At 36.0% G+C, this 25543-nt stretch overlaps 1 protein-coding gene across 1 annotated transcript in view; it reads right to left on the bottom strand.

The window, feature by feature from the left end:
• Window positions 1–25543, bottom strand: part of rhea (Talin_middle and talin-RS domain-containing protein rhea) — a 709058-nt gene that overhangs the window by 225368 nt on the left and 458147 nt on the right. Inside the window, exons 34-36 of the mRNA XM_090405775.1 lie at window positions 15491–15630; window positions 9804–9855; window positions 2757–2846 (exon numbers count right to left, since the gene is read on the bottom strand). Of these exons, the coding sequence (XP_090261901.1) occupies window positions 2757–2846; window positions 9804–9855; window positions 15491–15630 (282 nt within the window). The remainder of the gene's footprint in view (window positions 1–2756; window positions 2847–9803; window positions 9856–15490; window positions 15631–25543) is intronic.

The following is a 25543-nucleotide window of genomic DNA, read 5'->3' as shown; positions in this document are numbered from 1 at the left end:
AGATTTATCCAGTTTCTGAGAGGACTTTGTCTGGCTTGTATTTGTGAAATGTATTTGGGAAATATGTACTGTCAGAGTTCATTTCTTTCTTGGGGAAAATGTTCAATGCATCACCTGATGTGTTATGGTCAGTTCTTGTGTTTACTTAACATCCAAGATGCAGAAGTATCCTTCTTTTTATTTTTTATCCTGAGGCCTGGTAGTTTTTCTTTTAATGGAGTTCTTGCCATGGTTTACTGGACAAGTGGGTTTTCATTCTGTGAAATCATTTTTGGAGTTGCTTCAGGAGCTAGAACATAATAGGTTGATCAATTAAGGCACTCCAAAGAGAAGCACTCATGATCATAAAGTTAAGGCATGCTGATATTATTGGATGGTGGAATAGACATACAAATATACAGATATACAGATTTGTCTTAATTGATATGAAATGTTCTGTTTAGTCAGTGTTTTATATCTCTTTTTCATCCTTCCAGCTTTGGCATGCTCAGGAGCAGGCTGAATGGTCTCTCTCACAGCTGATGCATCAGGTTGCTTTGGAGAGCAGGAATTACTATCACGATCTTTACTTCCACATCAGGTACAGATGATAAGCCTCAACAGTTTAGATATATTTCTGACATTTAAAGCATCTCATTAGATTAGGGATTTAGATCTTAACAGGACAGTTGAAACATCCTGCTTTTACCAATATTCCTTGTTCCTGTCCCTTTATGTTGCTTGCAGCAGTAATTTTTCTAACTGCTGCTGACATGATGCTTGAACAAGATTATCACCACTATGTAGTTTTTTTAAAAAACTGTTTAGTGAGATCCTACCAATCTTTCTACACCCTTCTGAACAAATAAAGGGAAACATATTCCCTACTGGCTTTTCACCTATTACATGAATGATTACAAAAAATGGTGCATTTATAGGTGTGTCAGATGATTTTTGTTTCTTATTTCTCTTATCAGATGATATGTCTACAGTATCTGCACTTGGGGATTTGTGAGGATTGCTAAAAAATTTGAGAATGAAAGATTTCATGCGCAAAGGGATTTCTGATTTGGAGTCAGACATCTCCACTTACCACACAGGGTACCTACATGGTAGATGAGGTTCTCTGGGCACTGGGCATTCAGCCCATTTTATTGAAAAGCAATAAAATTTTATTTGAAGTGGAATGAAAGCGTTACCCCAGATGTCCCACCAGCATGGCAACAAACCTTGGTCTCTGTCCCCAGACTATGGGGAAGAAGATGGTACAACACTACTTACTCTTGCAGGCCAGTTCACTAGCTAACTGATCACGATTAGGCCATTCTGGGCTATCTATCCTGCTGAAGTAGGGGCCAAAGTGATGCACTACTAAGATTTCTCTTTCTTGATGCCTATTGATTGCAATGGGCAGAAAACACAGCAAAAGGACATTAGATCCCAGTGATGGTGGTCTGAAAGACAGGACAAAAACAAAAATCTCAGGAGAATAGAGTGAAAGCTCAGACTGTCAACTAATCAGTGACCACCATTATGGAGGCTGCAGCCAAGATATATACAGCAATTCTTGCCTATATCATCCCTCTGGATAAGCATACTGAAAAGATTTGGAGAAACCTGTGATGTTGCACTTAATATTTTTGAGGAAACTAATATGATTTGGCTTCAAGTGCTTCTCAGTAAATTGCCACTTTATGGTCTGCCTTCCATTCTTTGTAAGTAGATGCCAATTTCTTCTCAGGATATTTGCTACATGTAATGGTGGAGCATGCAGTCTCTTCAGATTTTCTTACTGATACACGTGGTCCTCAGGGCTCTGTTATTTCACCTACCCTCTTCGAAATATACATAAATGGCCTTCTCTCAGTGACCTCAAACTCTGTACACAGTTTAATTAATAGTTCAAGCATTTTTCTATTCATCCTAGTTATACAACAAATCATACATTGCTCAATCATCTCATGCTTCATTAAAATCAGTACATTAATGGTCTCAATACAATCCTTCAAGAGGGTGATGAAAACCTCTGATGCATCAAAGAAAAAAAAGAAAATTAAAAAACACAATTTTGTCTTTTTTTCTTGCAAAAAAGACTTTACTTTGTCTCCCCCTTACCTTCATTATATTCAGCTTAAGAGTGAACCAGATTTTTCTTCTCATACTGACCCTTGCACCAGGTCCTTCTCAGTACAAATGCATCACTTCTATAGTGATGGCATCTTTTATCACCCAAGATATTACTCATTATTTGTTTAGCTATTAACTCTAGAAATCACAAATCCATCCAACCTTGGAATAATATTCTCACATTTTTTTGTGGTGTTCCTAAGACCTCTAAAAATTCTTGATGCTGTTACAGTATTCTGGATTTTTACTTGATTATTGATAAGAGCTAAAAGTATGAAAGAGAAAAGGGGAATATGGCTAACTGGTGACCCCCCCCCTCTCTCTCTTTCAGACTCCCCAGCCTCTATCTCAGAAACAGTTTATGCATAGTCTTCTTCATGATAAATGATGGATTTCAGTTCTGCTGAAATAAAAAGTAATTGGTAACTACTTTGGTAAAAATAACAGGTTGTACAGCAAATTGGCAAAGATTTTAGCCAAGGGAAAAAAAATGTATTAATAATTTACACACATGCATACACGAGAAAATGCTACAAGAAAATAAAATACCGTAATCAACTTTTTGGAAATTGTTATATTCAATAGATATTTAAAATATTGAAATACAAGTGAAATCTGACTGGATTTGCATTATTATTATTTAATCTTACCTTTGACTTCTCCATTACTGTGTCTAAACATTCATAATATGAAGCATCATTAACTGGTTCACTTGGATTGTCAAGAAGTGGTCTCATCATCTAAAATATAAAGAACAAAAATATCAGAATTAGAGACGCTCTCTCTCTGTCTGTCTTCTTTTTATCTGCTTCTGTGCAGAACAGTAGTTTTCCTCAATCTAATTTTTTTTTGTGGTATGAACAGATCTGCTAGACCATCTGTAGCAGATACACACGTTTTTAACCCTCCCCTCCCTTGACTTCTCTCAATCACTGACCAAAGTAACTGCAATTGCATATCAGGGAAACCTCATAAAAGAGAGCAAAAATATGCAAGAAACACAAGAAAGGATGAAAAGGATCTTGCAGTGTCAAGATCTTTTTCATCCTTTAGCTCATTCAGGAGTGTATAAATGATCCTTATTTTGGTCAAACAAGAAATATAACATTTCTCTAGAATATAAGAACATATTTTTTACACCCTGCAGTGAAAACAAATAAAATTACTATCCTTCACAAAGCACAGAGACACTTTCAAGACTCAGCACCAAATGCATATCTTATTTAATAATTATATTATATGATATCTCCATAGAGTTCAGAGACTGATCATGGGAGACCCAAACTAACTATTATACACACAAAACCTGTCACACCTCTCCTTAAACTTATTCACTGTCAGAGAATTCAGAATTAAATCTGGCAATCCATTCCACTCATTCACCACACTCAATGCAAAAAATCTGGTTCCAGCATTCTTACTAACCACACTCTTATACAATTTCCACAGATGGCCCCCAGTTCTCTTACTACTTCTTATATATTCAGAAATTTCCTTTGCATCAATTTTATATATCCCCTTTAATATCTTAAAAATTTCTATCGTATCCCTTCTTTTCCACCTATCAGTTAAACTTTGTAGCTAACAAAACTTCAACCTATTCTCACAGGGAGCATTCCACAGATCTGTCACTAGCTTAGTCACTCATCTCTGAATCTTCTCTACCACATCCTGCTCCCTAAGAAATCCAAGTGACAAAATCTGTGCACAGTAATCAAGATGCAGCTGGATCATAGCCTTATAAAAAGAAATAATAATTTCTCTATCTTTACTTGTTAGATGGTTTTTCAACACCCAAGTAATCCTTTGAGCCATTTTACCAACTTTTGAAATATGCCCCTCTAAACTTTAATTCTCTGTTCACCATTATCCCCCAAGTCCCTAGCCTCATCAATTTCCTGCAATCCAGTACCATCAATATGAAATGCATAAACTTACATTTTGCAACATTAAATTGACAATCATTAACCTTTGTCTACAATGCCAATTTATTTAAATCATCCTGTAAGATATCTACATCACCTTTATCTACTATTGCTCTCTCTAGTTTTGCATTATCAGCAAACAACTGAATATCCTTTCCACTCCACCATATTACTCTGTGGTATCTGTTTATCAGACACTCCCTATCCCTGTTACTAGCTTCATATCCATTCCCATTTGCTCCAACTTTTGTAACATATTCCATGTGGTATTCTGTCAAATGCCTTTGCAAAGTCAGGAAGTATCATGGTGAAGCATTTCCTTTCGTCACGTGCTCAGTAAGTATACCTCTTATCACTGAATCATCATAATACCATATCCTTATCGACAGTTTCTCGCACTTTCATAATTTCTGAATTCACATTTTTTTTCATTCTCTCAATTGCTGTACCACACGACCATCGTTTCTCCAGCTGCTGTAGCTCCCATTTTGTCTATAAAGGACACAATGTAAACAGACTATTTCACTCCATCACTTCATCAGCCACTTCTTTCAAGCTCTAATTCCGAGCAGTATCATTCACAACTTCCACTTTCATCAGACCACTTTCACTATCCTTCCTTACATTGTTAACATTCATCAATTCATTTTGCCGCTTTCTACATGACTCACATTTCTTGTACTGGCACATGAAACACTTGCAACAAATTTTCTCTCCATTCATATTTTTGTTCCACAACCCATTCACTTTTTGGCAATGTATACATATAACATACACTACATTGTACTAGATCCCTCGTTAAAAAACTCAGCTGCAATTTTTCCTTGTACACATCGATGCTATGTATTAAAACGCTTCCTAAAACAATATCCCGTATTGAATTTCACACGCACACACTTTCTCTCAACTTTACAGTCTAAAATAAGATATAACTAAAAATAATTACTAATATCCACTAAAATGAGACTTATCTGTAGAACATGTACAACTAAAAAAACACAGAAGTACATCAAGAGGACAGGGGGCAGTTCACTTGAGGTTGTCTAGTGTGAGATAGAAGCCAACAGAATAAAATACATAATTGGTTGCTGCTATATCCAGGTGCCTCAACCGCTCACTGTAGTGAGGACAGGAGTAGCAAACCCAAGGTATCTGATGCTGGACAATGCCTCCTAAAAGGTGGTGTGGTCCTTATTTGTCCAGGATATGACTGAGCCAGCATAGAATGCTATAAGACTGTTTATAGTGTGATATGAGTAGATATAGACAGGTGGCACCCATCTTCTCGCCTGTCTTTAGCCTACTAGGTAGGGCAAATACCTGGGGGAAAAGGCAAACTCCCTCCCACTGCATGAAATAAAAGGAAATACTAAAATAGGAAAGATTTGCTCATAGCCTTCAAATATTCTAATAGCACTGTGGGGGGAGGGGGGTGTAAGAAGAAAAGAAAGAAAGAAAAGCAGGGACTAGTCTACAGATAATATAACAGTTGTGATATCAGCTGATACCTTAATAGGAAAATCGCACAGGATACTCAAATCCTGGATTACAGAAGACATTTTACAACTATGTGATTAAAGGAGAACCTGAAAATCCACTATAAACAAGGATAATGATAGCAGGGGAAAATATAAAGAACTAAACAAAATAATAACAGCTAAAACCAACTGGATTCTGAATGAAGGTGGAAAGATTGAAGAGGAAACAAAGAAACAACCTAGAAGCACTTTCCAAATGATAAGGAGATTAATAAAACCATTCACTAACTCAAATTGGCCAGTTGAGGATGAAAATGGTAAGCTTTTAACTGAAAAGGATGAAATCTTGCAGCATTTGGCATGATTACTCATCTAGCGTTTTCTCAGAAGACAGTAGCCTTAATAATCAAAACTTGAAGACATAATACAAATGACACTGAATAGAGGAGCCTTCCCTATTTTAAGAGAAGTAGTAGAAGCAGCAATTAATTATTTGAAGATGGGAAAATTGCTAGGCACAGTGGAATAATTTCAGAACTATTGGAAGCAGGGGAGGAACCTATTGTAGATGACCTGCTCAAAAATTTTCAAGATGTGTGGAACAATTAATCATGGCCTAAAGATTGGCGCACCTCTGTTCTAATGCCTATTCCTAAAAAAACAGGAATAGTACAAAATGTAGCAATTATAGTACTACTATCAGTTTAATCAGTCATCCAAACTAAATTGCCCTAAAAATTGTACTCTCTAGCATCAAAAGGAAAGTATACTTTCAGAAAACCAAGCAGGATATTCCATAAAAACAAGAATACAATATATCATTTATTTACAATACATCTCAATGGAAAAAAAATATACTGAACATAATAAAACACTATGTCACAATTTTATAGATATATACAGAAGGCTTGATTTAGTATGGCACGAGGAACTGAACCAGTATGAAACAGATAATAAAATAGTACACCTAATTAAAATGCTTTCCTCAGAAATGTTAACAGAAATCAATGGCAAATAATACAGTAAGCCTTCTAAAATGGAAAGAGGTGTGCATTAAGCTGCATATCATTGCCAATGCTTTACACCTTTATTGGGAATATATAATAAACTTAGCCTTGGAAAATAGTGGTATTGAAATTACAGTTGGTGGCAAAAAAATTCAATAAACTCAAATTCACTGATCACAGTGATGTAATAGCAGAGAATAAACATCAGTTAAAAGAATTAACAGACAGAGTTTCTAAGGCACTTAGTGATTATGGATTAAAGATCAGCATTCACAAATCCAAAGCGATATCTTCAGGTAAATAAGCCTATGAAAATTTTGTGAAAGATGGAATTTGCTAAAAAAAAGATGAGATAAGACTAAGGCCTTCAAGATGAAATTCTACAGAAAACTTTTGAAAATACCATACACAGCACATGTAACAAATGATGAGGTTAGAAGGAAAATACACTCCATTGCTAGTACATAAGAAATTTTTAAAAATTTTGAGGTCATTAAATTTTTTTTTGAAGAGTTTTTTTATGTTGAACCCATACACAAGAGGTTGGCTGATCAACCTATAGTACATTAGTACCCATCTATTGGTAGTGGGTTGGCAAAGGAAGAACTTGTTCACATTTGATTTAAATGACTGTATATTGTATTCCTTGGGAAACACAACAGAGAAGACTGTTCCACAGTACAGCAGTTGCCAGGATGAAGGAGGTGGAAAAGGAACTTGTTCTGTGGGTTTCAAGGTGCACTGTGAAGGGATGTTGAGCAGCAGCTGCACGTGTTCCAACAAGCTTAGTACTAAATGGGGGAATTATTGGTGCTATTTCAGAGGAGTATTTACCATGGAAATATTTGTAGAATGCACATATTTTGGAAACCAAATATCTGTGCTAAAGTGGGGAGGGAGGGAGGGAGGGAGGGTGAGTGAATTGGTAAGAGATGGGTCATAATAGGTCTAACTGCTCTCTCATCTGTATTGAGTCAAGCATTTTAAGGGAGCTTTTAGAGACCCCCACCCATATGTGAGCGCATTCAATACCTGGAAAGATCTATGATTTGCATAAGGTTAACAGCTGTTCAGGGGTGAAGTAACATCTTGAGTGAAAGAGAAATCCTAATTTTTAAGAAGATGAGAATGTAGTGGCTGTAATGTGTTTATGTCAGGAGATTCTGGTTGATGTCAGGGTAATTCCAAGAAGTGAAATCTCGAATTGTCTGGAAATTTGGGTGCGTCAAAAATGATATTGAGAGAAAATGGTTCTTTTTTTATGAGAAATAAGACAGTGCTGGGTTTTATTAGCAGTGAAATCGACAAAGTTATCTGAACCCCATTAGAGGATGGCATGGAGATCAGAATTGAGGGTGGTTGATGTTCTGTAAGTTGAGGTGAAGTGTGTAAAGTAAGGGTTATCAATTGAAAGGGAGGAGTGCAATGTGTTGTCATCTGCAAAAATGCATATTGGGTTGGTGGTTAACTGAAATAGGCCATTGATGTATAGCAGGAAGAGGGTTGGGGTGAGAGGACAGAACCTTGTGTAATCCCAGCATTAGTTGAATGGTGAGAGGATAAGGAACCATCCACCACCACACACAAGCTGGCAATCCAACTACAGAAGTCCTGAGATAGACCAAACAATGGTAGTTCGCTTAGTAAGCCTTTGTGCCAGACCCAAACGCTTTGGATATATATATTGCAACCACTTGAGATTCGCCAAACGTCTCCATGGTTTTAGCCCAGAGATGGGAGACATATGGGGGGGGGTGGGGGGGGGGGGGGGTGGGGGGGGGGGGGGGTGGGGGGGGGGGGGGGTGGGGGGGGGGGGGGGTGGGGGGGGGGGGGGGTGGGGGGGGGGGGGGGTGGGGGGGGGGGGGGGTGGGGGGGGGGGGGGGTGGGGGGGGGGGGGGGTGGGGGGGGGGGGGGGTGGGGGGGGGGGGGGGTGGGGGGGGGGGGGGGTGGGGGGGGGGGGGGGTGGGGGGGGGGGGGGGTGGGGGGGGGGGGGGGTGGGGGGGGGGGGGGGTGGGGGGGGGGGGGGGTGGGGGGGGGGGGGGGTGGGGGGGGGGGGGGGTGGGGGGGGGGGGGGGTGGGGGGGGGGGGGGGTGGGGGGGGGGGGGGGTGGGGGGGGGGGGGGGTGGGGGGGGGGGGGGGTGGGGGGGGGGGGGGGTGGGGGGGGGGGGGGGTGGGGGGGGGGGGGGGTGGGGGGGGGGGGGGGTGGGGGGGGGGGGGGGTGGGGGGGGGGGGGGGTGGGGGGGGGGGTGTGTGGGGGGGAAGGGTTGGAGATACACAAAATACTGCAACAATACAACCTAAAAGCCACATTTAAACTACCCACAAAATTAAAAAGTATACTTAGCTCCTATTAGCATCTCCTTCCTTCCTTCTCCTGCCCATCCAGGTGTACCAGATTTGATGAATATGTTACTTACCCACTCAGGAGAAACACATACAATTTCAAAATGTAAAGAACACAAATGACACATCAAATCCTTCATTATGAAAAATCAAGCATTTCTGCTGATTGGTATATGACGTAAGGACTGGATGCCACAGAAATGACTGGAAAAGTGCCCAAATCTTTACACTGTTTACCGAAATCCAGTATGAACCAAGTGTAAATGCAGATCCATATTTTAATCCTTCTTGGGGTAACCAAGCTACTTAACAAAATACTGAAGCTTTCTTTTGTGTTTTTTGCTGCTTGAGTAAATACACATCTTCAGGAAATTCACTGGTTATATCTGTCCTTTGGTTGGGGTTCATAGAAGGTTTGTTCCATGTTCCACAACCTCTCCATCCTGAATGCAAACTCTATATATGACTCAGTTTCTTTTGAGAACCTATGTAATAGTGAATAATTCTTGTGTCCATTTACCCCAAAACTCTTTTTTTAAATTTGTGAATATCATTACTCAACAAAAGACTATCATTTACATGAAATTTTGATTTTGCAGGTTCCTCCTGTTTCCATACAAATGCTTCCAAACACTATCCTTATTGTGTATGTTAACTTCAGAAAGAGCCATTCTAATCAAGTGATGTGGAGTGAGGTGAGATTATAAATACGTTCAAGGGTTGGCAATAGTTTCATATAATTTTTGTTTTTAATATATATCATCCATTTATATATCTTCATTTTCAATGTTCTAATAAATCTTTCTGCAAGAGGTGCTTTCAGCTTACTCCTAGTTATACAGAAATGAATATTATGTTTCTTGAATAATGCTCAAACTTTCATCTTGCAAAACTTCATTTCCTGATCTGTGTTTATGTAACAAGGCACTTCTTTAAAAACAGACTGAAACCGACTCAGGAACAATGTCATCTGCTGATTTCTTTTTCAGAGTTGAACTGAAATAAATTACAAAAAACAGTCAATGAAAACAAGAAAAAAGTACACTCCCCATTCTCTTTTCATGGGATGACATATCACATCAGAAAGTATGCAACAGTGTAGGGGTTTTGATTTGGTTGCATTTAAATTTTCTTCTAATGGGTTTATGTCTCACATAAGTGTTGTTAAAACGTTACTTCAAATCTGCCTACTGTATTTGGATTACAGTAATCTTCCAACTTTTCCATCACTAACAGCACGGTTTTCCTCTTCACAGGAGAAAAATAAAGAACCACTGCTAAAACACCAGCTGATTGTCTTCATATATCACTGATGCTCATTGCTTGTGTGCTGCTGTGAAATATGTATTCTCATATGGGAAGCAGTATTAAAAATAACCAATCAGATAGTTAAAAGTACCCTGATGAGTGAAGCATTTCAGCATTAAAAAAAAAAAATTCTTGATTTTTTTTTAATGCTGAAATGCTTGTGTGGTCAACAAAGAAATGCTTATTTTTCTCTCACATTTATCTTATCTGTATGACAGATTTACTGCAATAAAAAAATCTTGAATGTATTTCATGTGTCTTTGATGTGTTCTTCATATCTAAGTTACACAGCATCTATTCGTACTCCATTATTTTGAAGTCACAGAGAAATAAAATTTTTTACTCAGTTATTCTTATTAGAATTTCATATACAGAATGGCCATAATTAAAGATGAAGTGTTCAGAGCCCTGTAGCAATAATTCTGATTAATTACGGTAAAAAAGTAATGAACATTCAACATCTTTAAAAATCACATTGAACTTGTTGATTATATACAGATAAAAATATTCAAATGAGTTATATACATAATTAAAACATACAGATTACTGCTTAATTATATCTGCAAAAAAATTACACACACACACATCTATTTTTTAAATTTAATTTCCAGAATGCACCTGTAAAAAAATCTATGTTTAGAACTATACATTAGTGGCTACTGTTGCCTTCAAAGTAGTCCCCTTGTGCATTTAGACACTGGTTTAGACAGTTTTCCCATTTTTGGAAACAGGCGTGAAACTCTTTTTCCGGAATACTTGAGTTCCTTTATGACATTATGCTGAATATCAGCGATATCAGAAAATGTTCTTCATTTTTAGCGCAGTCTTTAATTTTGGAAACAGCCAGAAATCACAGGGAGTTAAGTCAGGTGAATAAGCAGGATGACCTAATTCAGTAATCGATTTTTTGGCCAGAAACTCTCTTACAATGGGCACACTATGGCTTGGCATATTGTCGCGATTTCTTTCGAAATCTTTTGCATACCCAATTCTTCAGTTAAAAGTACCCTGACTGTTTCTCGATTCATTTGCAATTCATCAGTCATTAATCACACACTTAATCATCTGTTTATCGTCTACCACTTTCAACAACTCCAACGTTTCAGTAGCAGTTTTGCCGATTTTCACACAAAATCTGATGTTAACATGCTGCTCCAAATTTTGATCACACATTTTTATGCCAAATTTTACATGCAGATGTCTATTATTTTTGCAATACCCAACTAGCAAATGGCTCTATCAGCTTGAGGTTTATGCAAGCATTAGCTAAAATTCACACGATTACTCATGTGAATCCAACCAAATCACAATAAAATTCCCACAGTGAAAATATTTTTGGAAGCAGGGAGGAAGGGAATGCTTAAATTATTTAGAAAAACTCATGCTACCACCTTTTGACAAAGACACCAAATATCCTCATCCATAATTCCTCACTCAAACCATTTCCCATGATTCCATACTCATGTGACCACCAGCTGATGCCTCCCAAAAGGTCTCATGAACACATTTATTCTTAATTTCAATCCCCCATACACAACTTATCCTTAACTTCACACTTCCCATGTGACCACTAGCTGATAACCCCAAGACACTCCCATGAGCAGCACTAATCGTCAGCTGATACCTTCAGACAGACCAGTGATATCACTAATCCCACCTCTGCATTCTCCCTTTCCCCTATTTAGCTTCAAGTGACTTACATCTTCTGAATGAAAGATGGAATTAAAAACAAGGTAGGAGTGGTGAATATTATTATTATTATGTCTATACTAAAAATCTTCTATACCAAGCAAGGAAGACAAACACAGAGAAAAACTACAAGTTCCTGTGGACAAAGAATTCCCAGATATTTTTGAGAAAGAATGAAAACACTCGAGTATACATAATTAAATGTGAATCTGACTTATATAAAACACTAACTTTTCACATATCCTTAAGAATAAGATTAGAACTCATTTAAAAACTATATAATGGAGATCTCAAACATAGGCGAACATATTCAGTCAGACAACATAAACTTCAAGGTCTTTGATTCTTTGAAGAAATGGTCAGACAACATTTCCACCAACACCAACTTCACTATCATACACACAAACATAAGAAGTATAAAAAAACACTGGCTTACACTGATAACACAGCTCAATTATACCATGATAAACATAGATGTGCTAATACTGACCGAAGTTGCAATAAACGACACAGAAATTTACACATACAATATAAATAATTATCAAACCTACAACTTATGTAGACCAAACAAAAGAGGAGGTGGCAATGTGGCATTTATCAAAGAAAAATACAATGTGACAGAAAAACAAACTCACTTCAAACATGTGGAAACACTAATTTTGGAAATCACAAATAGCCACAATAGTATCAAATACACAATAAACACAATATACAGACCCCCCAGATAATAATCCACTCAGTTTTCTTCATGAGTTAGAAACATGGCTAAGCGGCATTGAACCGCATACAACACACAGGCTCATCCTAATAGGAAACATTAACATAAATACTCTTGACCACGCTTCTTCAACCATTAACACATATCTTGATATACTAGTCTCAACTTTGTTTTATTACATTTCCTACCCCCCCCTCCCACCACCGCAAAAGTCGACAAAACTCGATCATGCTAAAGAGCATTGTTGATAACCAAGTAAAAAATACAGACTGCTAAGTCTGTATTTTTTACTTGGTTATCAAAAATATACAAAAAAGCAACAAAACCTACACAAACGAGGTGCCAAACAGACAACAATCCATGGATAAATGACGACATACTAAATACTATTACTGTAAAAGAAAACTATGGAAAAACTTAAAAGGTCATCCAATAACACACATTTACAAACCTTATACAAAAACATAAGAAATAAACTAACCAAAATTCGTAGGGTAAAAGGACACTACTACTTCCAAAAATTCATGGAATATAACGACAACAGTAAGCAAACATGGGCTACACTCAACAAATTAGTAACCCGAAAAAAGAAAACTTCAGCACAAGATTTTATTGCAAAAAACTTTGGTCAGGACACAAACCAAGAGGAACTAGCAGACTCGTTCAACCATGCTTTCACAAACAACATCACACAACTCAAAAAAGACAAACTACCAATGATCAACAAAAAACTACTGACACAAAGCCAACAACAAACGATCTATTTTCCACCCATAACAAAACAGGAACTGAAAGAAGCAATCCTACAACTAAAACCAAAGACCACTCCAGGAATAGACAAAATAAGACTCACAGAACTTATAACACACTTTGAACAAATAAATCCAATACTTTTGAAACTCGTGAACATAATATTCGACACAGCCATTATTCCACAACAACTAAAAACAGTAATTACGCCAATATACAAACACGGCAAAAGAAACGATACTCAGAACTACAGACCAATAGCTACACTACCAGTCATCTCAAAAATTCTAGAAAAAATAACACACACACCAGACTACAGAACTATTTACAAAAGTACAACATCATCTCACAAAACCAATACGGCTTTCAGAAAACGAAAAGCACCATTACTTTATTAGAAGACATCGCCGACACAATAAACAAAGCTCTCGACAAAAACAAGTACGCCGTCCTTATACTGCTGGACCTAACCAAAGCATTTGACACACTTGAACATGACATACTACTCACCAAACTATACTCAATAGGTATAAGAGGAACACTGCATACATGGTTCAAGAACTACCTCTCAAACAGAACACAAGTAACAAAAATAGGTACATGTCACAGTCGGAGTATACAAGTAAAATACGGTGTACCTCAAGGTGCCATATTATCACCCACTCTATTCAACATATACATTAACGATGTTCATAACATATCCATAAGAAGTCAAATATTTCAATACGCAGATGACACTGCACTACTAGCAATCCACACAGACATTAACACAGCTCTCTGCAAAGCAATACAAGACCTAAACGAAATCACAACATACTTCCACCAAAATGCAATTCTAATCAACGGCACCAAAACACAGATGTTGATAATACACAACCTAAGAATCATATGCCCCGCATCACTATCGATACATTGTCACGCATACCGCTGCATTAACAACAAAAATACCTGCCAATGTTCCGAAATCAAACCTGTAACACACGCAAAATACCTCGGTCTCTATATAGATTCCCACCTTAAATGAACAAAACATATAGAATACCTACGCACCAAACTCTTCCAAGTTAAAGACATTATTCCACCCAACATAAAAAAACTCTTATATCACGGTATCTGTGAATCCCTACTCAGATACGGAATAACAGTCTATGCAAATACATCAAACAGCCACCTAACAAAATTAGAAACACTACAGGAAAATCGTGTCACCAGTGATCTGGACACATTCCACGCAACAACCAATATCCGACAAGCACATGGCGATACACAGAATTCTGAGCATTAAAAATCTGAAACACTACATGACATTAACAAGGAATTACTTCAACGTCACCTATCGAAACAACAGAGACGCATATCGTATAACACGACCTACAATAACTCTCTACATCCCCACACCCTTCAACAACTCATAGGTTCTTTTGTAAGATCACATCAGATACCCACACAACTCAACAACCTACCAAGAAAGTTAAAACACGTAGATAACTACAGAACATTAAAAAATGAACTCTGGAAAATATACCAACAAAGTTAAGAAACCATTAACACTAATATACACATCAAAAATCATTAGCATCCAATGCCTACATCCCATACATAAACAGTAGCAACAACACAAATAGTGAAGGCTAAATCCCACTCTCTTCATAAAAGCTAACCCAAGCTTCGAAGTAGGTGGGATTAACTTGCCTCACTTATCTACAAGTAATCCTTATAAGCAAATGCAGAAATTTGTATGTATAATCACTCTTGCTCAAACTTTAAAAAAAATAAAATAAAAAATAAACAATTATACAAAACATTCTGTATAATCTTCATTGCTAATATTAGAAGAACACGTGTTGTAAATACATAATATAAAGGCAAAAAAGTATTATTAAAAATTTTAATTGGAATCCAATGTAGAAATTGCAGCACTTAGTGCTGAACTCTGTAAAATTATAAGGTGCAATGTCACACAAGATGTTTATTGTATGTATAAATATTTCAGCAATCAATAAAATATATTATTGTATTTAAAAAAAAAAAAAGTGACACCTCCAGGGAGTGCAAAGACTCATCGAGGGAGAGTATGCCAACAGCATCGAACGATTGATTCCTTTCCAAATACTAATATTAGTTAATCATATTTTTGAATATCACCAGATGAATTTATCTACTCACCTGGCAGCAGATGCTAACTGATTCTTTGCATTTGGAGCACCAGGATCGGCAGCTACAGATTTTGCAGCAACAAGTAGTTTGCTTGATACCATTGACACATTCTTTAGGCTCACAACCATTTGTCCACGCACTTCTGTATCCTTCAGCACAGAAAAAATTAAAACATAAATTTATTATGCCGACTAGAGTTAGAACATGCAAAATGCTTCACTGAATCAATAGAATATATATTATACAGGAAAACCCATATTTAATCTGTTTATTATCAGTCCCCACCATCAAATAGTAGCAGCTCGGTAAAGGTTTAAGTTAGAATTATATCCAATTTTTTATGGTGCAAAAAAAAAAAGAAGGTATCATTTAAAAAGTAATAATAACTATTTTTGATTAGATGTAATCAACAGATTATGGATTAAATTATGAATAAAAAATTACATTTTTTTAAAAAATTAATAAATAAAATATCTGAGATAGCAAAATTAAAAAAATAAGAAAATACTTCTAGTTTGAACAGATTTCTTCATTCACTTATGTACAAGTAAGCTCTGGTTTTTGCAAGAAAGTTCTGAATCATCTATCTTGGAAGCTGAAGTGAAAAGGATTTTCCTAGTGCATTATATAAACACAGAAATTATATTATAAAATAATGCCTATAATGCCCTATTTCTCCTATGGTGACCTTGTATTCGGTTCATTCCCCCCCCCCCCAACAAAAACCACTTATTAATAAGACTGTTGAATATTTCCTGAACCAACTTTGATTCAGAACTACTGAAGCCTATTTCTGCCATAATACAGGATACCCCTTCCCTCACTAGCACAAATGGAAGTAAAAAAAAAATTCTAATGCCTTTTCAACAGCAAGCCCCTTTCATACACACAAAATTTTTAAATATAACCTAGAACTGCAACTTATTTATAAATAATAAATAAGATTGCTATTTAAAAGTAGAATTTTTCACTATAATATGGTATAATCTGTATATGAATATGAAATTAAATGGATTAACATTATTTTCTAATTAAAACATTTTCGTATTTAAGAAAATGTTCCTTTTACCAATTTTGTGTAGTCTCACCATTTCTGATGCTTTTTTCTACCTCAATTATTTATACATGTTAGTATTAAAATATGAAATTTATCACTTAGTGATAAATTTATCATCTATAGAATACCTAGTTATTCTATAGAATAACTAGGTATTTATTCTATAGAATAACTGGTTTATTCTATAGAATAAATTTATATATAGAATAAGTGGTTTATTCTATAGAATACATATAGAATATTGTTTAGAAAGAATATGTCTAAAAAGAAATGTTTAGGTAATGCATGAAATTATAAGCTATTTTACATATTAACTAGGTAGTCTATAAAATAACCATGGGAATTTTGGTAAAGAATTAACAAATGCTTTTTATTATACAGTTTAACTAGGTATATAAAACATACTTTGTAACTGAAATTGATTCTTTGGCATGTGCTACCAATAGTGGATATGTAAATCTCTGAAAGTTGGTTATTAGTTTCTTGATATATTTTTTACTATTTGGAGTGCCTAGTATTCTGCAGTCCGATAATGGTAGAGAATTTTAAAATAAAATAATAGAAATTTTGCAATATATGTGGTCAGATTTGAAAATTGTACATATCAAACCAAGGCACAGCCAAAGTAGGGTAGTGTAGAAAAAGGAAATCAGAATATTGAAAAAACCGATCACATGAATGAAAGATAATACTGCAAGTAAACAAAGTAAGGCACAGTCAACTCATACCAACTCATTAAAAGGCTTTAATACCCATGGTATTACAAAGGATGCCTGTACCAAAGCATGCAATGTATCAAAGATTTAAAAAAAGATTTAAATAAACGTATAATACTCCCAAGAAACACTTGGGAGTATTATACCTCAAAAGTGAAGAATGTTTAAACAAAGCTTTGAAAAACATTCGAAATTAAAATAATTTTTCCATTAAAGAAAACCATCAGAAGAAACCCCTAAAATATGCATGTGATAAAAATGTAATGAAAACATAGAATTGATGAGAAATCTAATAAAAAGAAATGTGTAGTATGTTTTGAAGAATGCTCCATTTTACAAGCAAAAAAATAACTTCTGATATTAGAATCCTAAATTTATCATTTCTATTGCACATATTAAAGTTCCTCAAGTAAGCTATGGAAAAGGTGATACTCACTCTGTATTAGACTGGACACTAGGAATGAAATAATAATACAATTATATGCAAGGTCACGTTGGTGTTTGTAAGGCAAAACATATTTCCCCTGCACTGGTATAATAAAAAAAGTCATATTTTGTGAAATATATATGTAAGCAGGGATGTCACACTACAAAATGTTTATGTATAAAAAGAATTCCTCCCCTCCCCGGTTGGAACTCTAATAGTACTTCACAACTTGAAGTACTATTAGAGTTCATCATCAGTGACATAGGAATGCTATGGTACTGGCACAGTTGCCAAGGATACCAGTGTCAAAAAAGCACAAGTGATGGGATATTTTACCAATTATTGAAACTGTCACACTTAAAAAAGTACACAGCTATGAATTTTTTAGGTGCACCAAAAAGGTAGCTATGCCATTGTTCATCATGTGCAAATAAATAAATAAATACCTCTTTGCACATCATCTGCATTAACACATTATTTTTACTATTAAGTTCTTAATTAATATAACTGAACTTATAATTCTATAGAATAATCGAATTACATACTTAATTATATATGGTAACACACACACACTCCTGATTGCAGTCCTCTTGAATAATTTCTACCACAGTCCTGTCACCATTTATCATAGTTAATCTTTCAAGGTAAATAATCCAGATATTCATCATATAACTTTATATTTACAATCTCCAATTCCATTTAAAGTACCATTTCTTCCATTTTAAACTTGTTTTTACAATAGCTTTGGAACATTCTGCCACCTTCATGATGTTTATCCTCAATGTTATTTCCAAATTTTTCCTTTGGCTTTTATTTATATATTTTTGCAAATAGTTTACTTAGTTTTGTATATTTCTGTCTATATTTTCTCAGGAACACCTGCTAATTTACATGCAAGGAACTTTCAATATAATTTCTTCTACTGTAGGACCACAGCTTTAACTTCTTGAGTAACAAAGTACTGATTTCTTTCATCTTGCAAACAACCTTCCATATATCTTTCTTGAATAAATGAAGATTTTCTTCAGCTTTTTCTGATGAAATGCCAAGGTTTGGTTCTTGTTTTCAAACTCCTCCTCCTCCCATCCCCTTCTTTAATAATATTTGTATATCTAAGTTTGCCATTCTCCTCTGCAAGATGAATGATTTTAATTATTTTTTAAAGCTTTCTATTTTTCATATTCTTCAATATAATATTCATTTTTATCCTGCTTAAAACTAAATGGTAATCATTTAGTCTACAATTTACAATCTCCCATATACTCTTGAATCCCAAACCAATTATCCTAATTTAAATAAATTTGACTACAAGAAATTGCCAGAATTACATACAAAATTTTGTTGTTGTTTTTTTTATTTTTTTATTTTTTTACTAAGTAATTTAAGGAAATTACAATGTCACTAGGAGGATATACATTAAAATAAATTTTAATATACTTCAATATTTCGGCAACGGAGTGCTTAAGGGTCAAAGCTGTATAACTGAGAGGAGACCTCCACATAGCCATTAAAGGAATGCGGAGAACCGACCAGGGCTTCTGACTTAATGTCCAATCCTCACCTTCTTGTGGTGCACACTGTTGGGTATCTACTTTGATACTGAACGAATGAGGATGGGCTGGCAATTTGGGATTTAGCCGACCAAACTGTATTCTTATTGGTTAAACCAAAATAAAAAATGATGGTACAACATGACAAAATTTCATGCCGGCTGGAGCGTCGCCCAGTTAAACAAGGCCCTCCCGTTGTTTTCGCCAGGGAACCAGGGCAAACAGCGAAAAGTCAGCTACTGGAACAAATCTGAAAGCACACCCCAACTCAACATCACCAGAGTTAAAGATCGGTACTATCAATGTAAGAAGCCTGAATGGCAAGAAAGGGAGCTAGCTGAGGAATTAGATAAGTACCAGATCGACATAATAGGGGTGACTGAAACAAAAAAGACAAAAACTGGTGAGATCTTTCTGAGCAATAAATACAAAATTTTATATTCAGGCAATGACAATCAAGGAAAAGAAAGAGTAGCCATAGTATTCAACACAAAATACGAGGCTAATCTTCTTGAATGGCAGTCAGTCTCAAGTAGAGTGATGTGGGCAAATATGAGAATGGGGAACTGGACAATGAGACTTATTTGTGCCTATGGTCCCACAGAAGGTTCTACTAAGGTAGAAGTGGAGGAATTTTTTGAGGCTTTAGAAAAAGCAACTGACACAATGAAAAAGGAAAGGTTGGTCTTGTTTAGGATCTAAATAGCAGAGTAGGAAATGATTGTGAGACATACAAAAATATTTTGGGAAAATTTGGTGAGAAGAGCAAAGCTAATAATAATGGCAAATATCTGTTGGATTTCTGCTCAGGACATGGACTGGTTATTACTAACACCATGTTCCAACATAAAAATGTGCACAAATTCACATTTAGAGAAGAGGCTAGGAATAAGAAAAGTCTCATTGACTATGTTATTGTTGATAGTGATGTTTTCTCCCTGGTGCAGGACACCAGAGTGTACAGAGAATTTGAAATTGGAAGTGATCACTATTTAGTCTTGAGAAGGATAAAATTAACTTTCATATTGAAAAGAATAACATGTAAGAAAGTTTTAAAGCGAATAAAAGTTGAGCAGCTCTCAGATGTGAACTGTAGACTAAAATACAGAAAGATTATTGAAAAGAAAATGAAAGAGTTTGAGAACAGGAATCAAGCCTTGGAGATTCAGTGGCAAACTCGGAAGAAAACATTGATTGATTCTGACAGAGAGGCAAGTGGTGAGGTTGTGTGCAAGGATAAAAAAATCAGAACTCCATGGTAGACACAGGAAATTAAAGAGGCTGTGAAGGAAAAGAAGAAAGCATATCAAAAGTTCCTGGCAAATAAGTCAGGTTTGTCTCTTACAGAATACAGAGACAAATGTAAGAAAGCTAAACAGTGTGTAAAACTAGCTAAACAAAAGTCATGGGAGGATTTTGGCAAGAATATAGAAAATAAATATCAAGAAGGTGGCAAAATATTCTGGAGGTTGTTGAAGAAGCTTAGGAATGGAGGAAAGAGTGCGGTAAAAGGAGTTAGAGTGGATTAAGGTGAAATGAAAACAGGAGAAAAAGATATCCTTGAAGTATGGAGTAATTACTTTGAAAAACTGCTAAATGAAACAAGCAGTGATGACAGCACAGTGATAAAAAACACTGACCAGGCATGCAGTCAGGAATACATATCCATACTTGAAGTAGAAAAAGCTATCAAAGGCTTGAAATGTGGAAAGGCAGCAGGAGTAGATATTCGACCAGAAATGCTGAAGTATGGTGGTATAAAAGTCTTACAGTGGCTGCACTGCATAATTCAGAATGCCTGGACAGAGGGACAAATTCCCAATGATTGGAGTAGAGCTCTCATGGTACCCATATATAAAAAGGGAAATAAAACTGAATGTGAGAATTACAGAGGTATTTCCCTACTGAGTGTTCCTGGCAAGATCTATGCAAGTATACTTGAGAAACGTTTGAGAAGAATTGTGGAAGAAAAGCTTGGTGAAGAACAAGCTGGATTCAGGCCAAATAGAGGCTGTCAGGATCAAATCTTCACTTTACGACAAATAGTAGAGAAAGCATGGGAATATAACAAAGATCTGTATTTAAGTTTTGTCGATTTGGAAAAGGCATATGACAAGGTGCCAAGAGAGAAGCTATTCAATGCGCTGCAGTTATATGGTGTCAATGGGGCATTATATTAAGCAATACTTAGTCTTTATTTGAGTTGTAAGTCAGCAGTTAGAATTGAAGGAAGTACAGGAAGATGGTTTAATGTTAAATCTGGTGTGAGACAAGGATGTACATTATCCCCTCTGTTATTCATTATCTATATGGATCACATTATGAAAGAAATTGGTATTAAACCTGACATCAAAATTAGAAATGTTAATGTCAGCGCTTTGCTTTATGCGGCTGATGTTATACTTCTAAATAAATCCGCTACAAGTCTGCAAGATTCTCTGACTAAATTGAATAGCTGTTGTAATAGACATGATATGAAGGTCAGCAATAAAAAGACAAAGACAATGAAAATAGGCAGAATCATTGAAAATGTCAACTGTGTTGTGAATGGAGAACCTGTGGAACAAGTAAAACATTTCAGCTACATAGGCACGATTTTTACTGAAGATAGTAAATTAAATATAGAAATAGACAACAGAATCAGCAAAGCTGGTATGGTGGGAAGTCAATTGAATAAATTCATATGGACTAAGATAGAAATTAGTCGGAACACTAAATTAGCTGTATACAAGACTGTGTTCAAACCAGTTTTAACTTATGGATCTGAGAGCTGGGTCAGAAGTAAAACACTTGACCAAAGACTAGAGACCGCAGATATGAGAGTCCTGAGAAAGATTCGAGGCGTGAACAGATGGCATCAATGGCAATATCATATTAAAAATGAGGTTATTAGGAAAGAACTCGACATTGTCAGCATCCAGGAATGCGTTAGCAGAGCTAATCTCAGGTGGTATGGTCATTTAAATAGAATGGGAGAGGAAAGATTAGCAAAACAAGTTTTCTCTGCCAGGTTGGCAGGAAAACAACCCAGAGGAAGACCAAGATATAGGTGGATTGATATGTACAAAGTGCCTTAGACGATAGAAATATAAGATCTGATAATGTTGGAGTCTTGACAAGTAACAGACTGATTTGGAGGAAAATTGTAGATAGGAAGTTAGTAATGATGTAATTTTTTCATGTAGTACTGTCATATCCTGTACACCCTTTGAGGGTACATGGCAGGAATTTGATGATGATGATGATATTTCGGCAACGTCACGTTGCCATTTTCAAGAAACTTAAGAAAAAGACACGTGCACACAGGTACAACAAACAGTAAATGAGGAAGAAGTAGAAAGCTATTATTTCTCCTGAAGTCCTGATGGTGCCCCCTAGCGGGCAATGTTGGTATTCTTGGGTGATTGGGCTGAAGGTCTTCTGATGTAGGTTTCCCAAATTTGAGACAGTCTCACGCAGCCAAATTTGTTGAGGTTCGGATTGTTTCTTAGGGCTGAAGCTGATTCCATGAAAAGCTTTTCATACTTGTATTTACTACAGTGTACTATCGTGGCTTTCTTCCACCATATTCTATGGCAGGAATCCAGCACATGGTCAGCAAGACCAGCGTGGCTGTACTGGTGAAACCAAATGTAGTCTTTGTGTTCTGAAATTCTGATATTGGCTGTCCTGCCTGTTTGGCCAAAGTAGGACAGCTGAAATATTGAAGTATATTAAAATTTATTTTAATGTCTATCCTAGTGACGTAATTTCCTTAAATTGCTTAGTAAAAAATGCATAATCAGTGTCTAAGCCTTTCCACGCAAATTTTGTTGTATGTTTCTGAGGCATTCTCAATTAAAGCAACCACAGTATAATCATAAGGACATATAATGCAGAGATGAGAAAGAGTGAAAAATATTCAAGCTATTGTCCTAATGTTCTGACTTGCATTGTTTGGATGAACTCAGTGGAATTTCTGGCAATTTCTTGCAGTCAAATTTATTTAAATTAGGAGTGTTCTACGAGGTTTCCAGAATGATTCACTTCTGAAGCAACATCTATTTAAACTAGTAGTTATAATTCATCTTACTGCAAGAAGGATGATGCAATACATCATCTGAAAGTCCACTTTTTTCTAAAAATTTAGTTCTGGTGTTCTCCCTTTTTAAGTCTACCAGATTGACTTTGATAGGCAACTTTAATTGGTAGTGGATCCAATATACTCCTGGTATTGATAATGGTGGATTTCATCTTTTGGAAAGCAGATAAGTTATGCTAATTTGAACATGGCTTTACAGGATAATACATTATAGTATCTGGTTATTTATTTATTTTATATAAGTATAGGGGATATTAAAGATTCCATCTTATTTCAAAGCTGAATATATGCAGAAGCCTGAAAAATTTCAAAATTTTGACCACAGAGTTTATGAGAATACAATCCTCGACATCCGAGTTGCCTTAACTTGCACAACTTAAAAGACACAAATGCTGCCCAGGTGTCTGTATATTTGCCTTTTATTAGTGCATAATAAAATTTCACTGGCCTAACAGCTGTTTCGAAGTGGTTTGGATCTTTCAGAGACCAGGCAGAAACCTTAAAAAAACACAAACTCTCATTCAATGCCAGAGAAATCATATGTGAGAGAGCTGTATTTTTCATAAAAAGAGTTTAATCTTTTTTTCTTTTTGTAGGATTACTAACAAAACTATTTAATATGTATTGTAATTAATTTTAGAGTATGATGTCCTTGAAACAAATGGCTACCTCTGTGCATTAATGTTTTTAATATGCCACATTACTATGCAGGATGGTAGCATCAATTATTATTCAGGTATCTCTTAGTATGTACATGTGTGCAGTTTTCAGTAAACAGAATAACAAAAAGAGTGGTATAAGAAGTTTGGCAACTAAAGTATCTTGAAATGGTAAGTAGTAGTTTTCAATTTCCACCATAAATTTTCTTCTAGGTTAAGTGCATAATGTAAGTGTATTAAAATATGTTAGTTTGTACTGGCTACCTGTGGCCAAACAGTGAGCGTGCTATCAACATAATGCAGCAATGGGTGGGAAGTGGAAGATTTGTGGGGGGGGGGGGAAAGCTTAGTGCTTCCCTCACTTACATGATTCCATAAAAATGGCCATTTTTTCAATGTGGAGTTAGAGATTTTTTTTTTTAAATTGGATATGAGATAACTGAATGCATTACTAATTTAAATAGCATGGTGATATCATGTGGGAATTATTTCTAATAAGAGTTATCTTTTTTTTGGTGGGAAACTACTGAAAATCCATAAAAAATAATACTTTCTCTTGTCCATAGTTGATAACACAGATAACTCTAATCTTAGTCAGATATTTAGTGTAAACACTAGCACAACACATAAGACACACTTCATCACATGCCAATAGTTCAGTTCATATCATTAAGTGAGAACTAAAAGTAAAGAATTCCAGCCCACTGATGAACTGTGACATTACAGCACTGTTCATGAGCAGTTCACAAACAGTGTTGTAATGTTACTGTTCCAACTGCCAAAGGCGATGAAGCACAGAGGATACTGGTATGAAAAACAAGTGCTACTAAAAGACATCCCAAAAACCAAAACTTAGACATTGCATAAGAAATATGTTTGCCCAAGTAGTCAACAGTAAACCTCAGAGAACCTTCCAGATCCACTTCACAAATACATGGTCTAAGTTCCTTCCTCAATAATGTACATTTCAACCTCCAGTATACAAAACCTCACCTGCTTTTCCTGACAGAAACTCAAACTGAAGCTTCCTCAACTACTGCTCATCTCAACTTTCCTAATTACACACCCTACGACTCATTCTAACTCAAAGGTGGAATGTGTACATATGTTCACTCTGACATACCATGCAAGACAGTATCCAACTTAGAATCTTCTAATTTTGATGTCCTTTGCCAGAAAATCTCTCTAATGTCTCAGACAATTCTAAACTTCTTGATTTTTTTTCTTTAAATGTTAATTTTCTCCACTGTAACTTGCCTTACATTAAGGTGATCTTCCTTTGAGAATTTAATGTTTCTTCTTCTTCTTCAAGTGTCATCCTAGAAGGAGGTTGGCAACCATGTCATGGAACCTTTTTCTTTCTTTTGCTGCTCTGGAACATTTATGGTAATTCAAGCCAGTCCAGTCCTTAATGTCTTCAAACCACATTCTCCTGGGTCTACCTCTCCCTCTTTTTTCATCCAATTTCCCTTCTAATATTAATTTCTGAATGCCTTCTTGTCTAGTTAGATGTCCAAAATATTTAAGTTTTCGCTCTTTAATTATTTTCATTAATGTTATTTTCATTTTTGC

The sequence above is a fragment of the Typopeltis vanoorti genome, chromosome 15 (assembly GCF_054136105.1).
Source record: "Typopeltis vanoorti isolate ZY-2024b chromosome 15, IOZ_Tvanoo_1.0, whole genome shotgun sequence".
NCBI classification, from domain to species: domain Eukaryota; kingdom Metazoa; phylum Arthropoda; class Arachnida; order Uropygi; family Thelyphonidae; genus Typopeltis; species Typopeltis vanoorti.
Note: the sequence above shows the minus strand (reverse complement) of the source record. Positions and strands in the feature narration are given on the sequence as shown.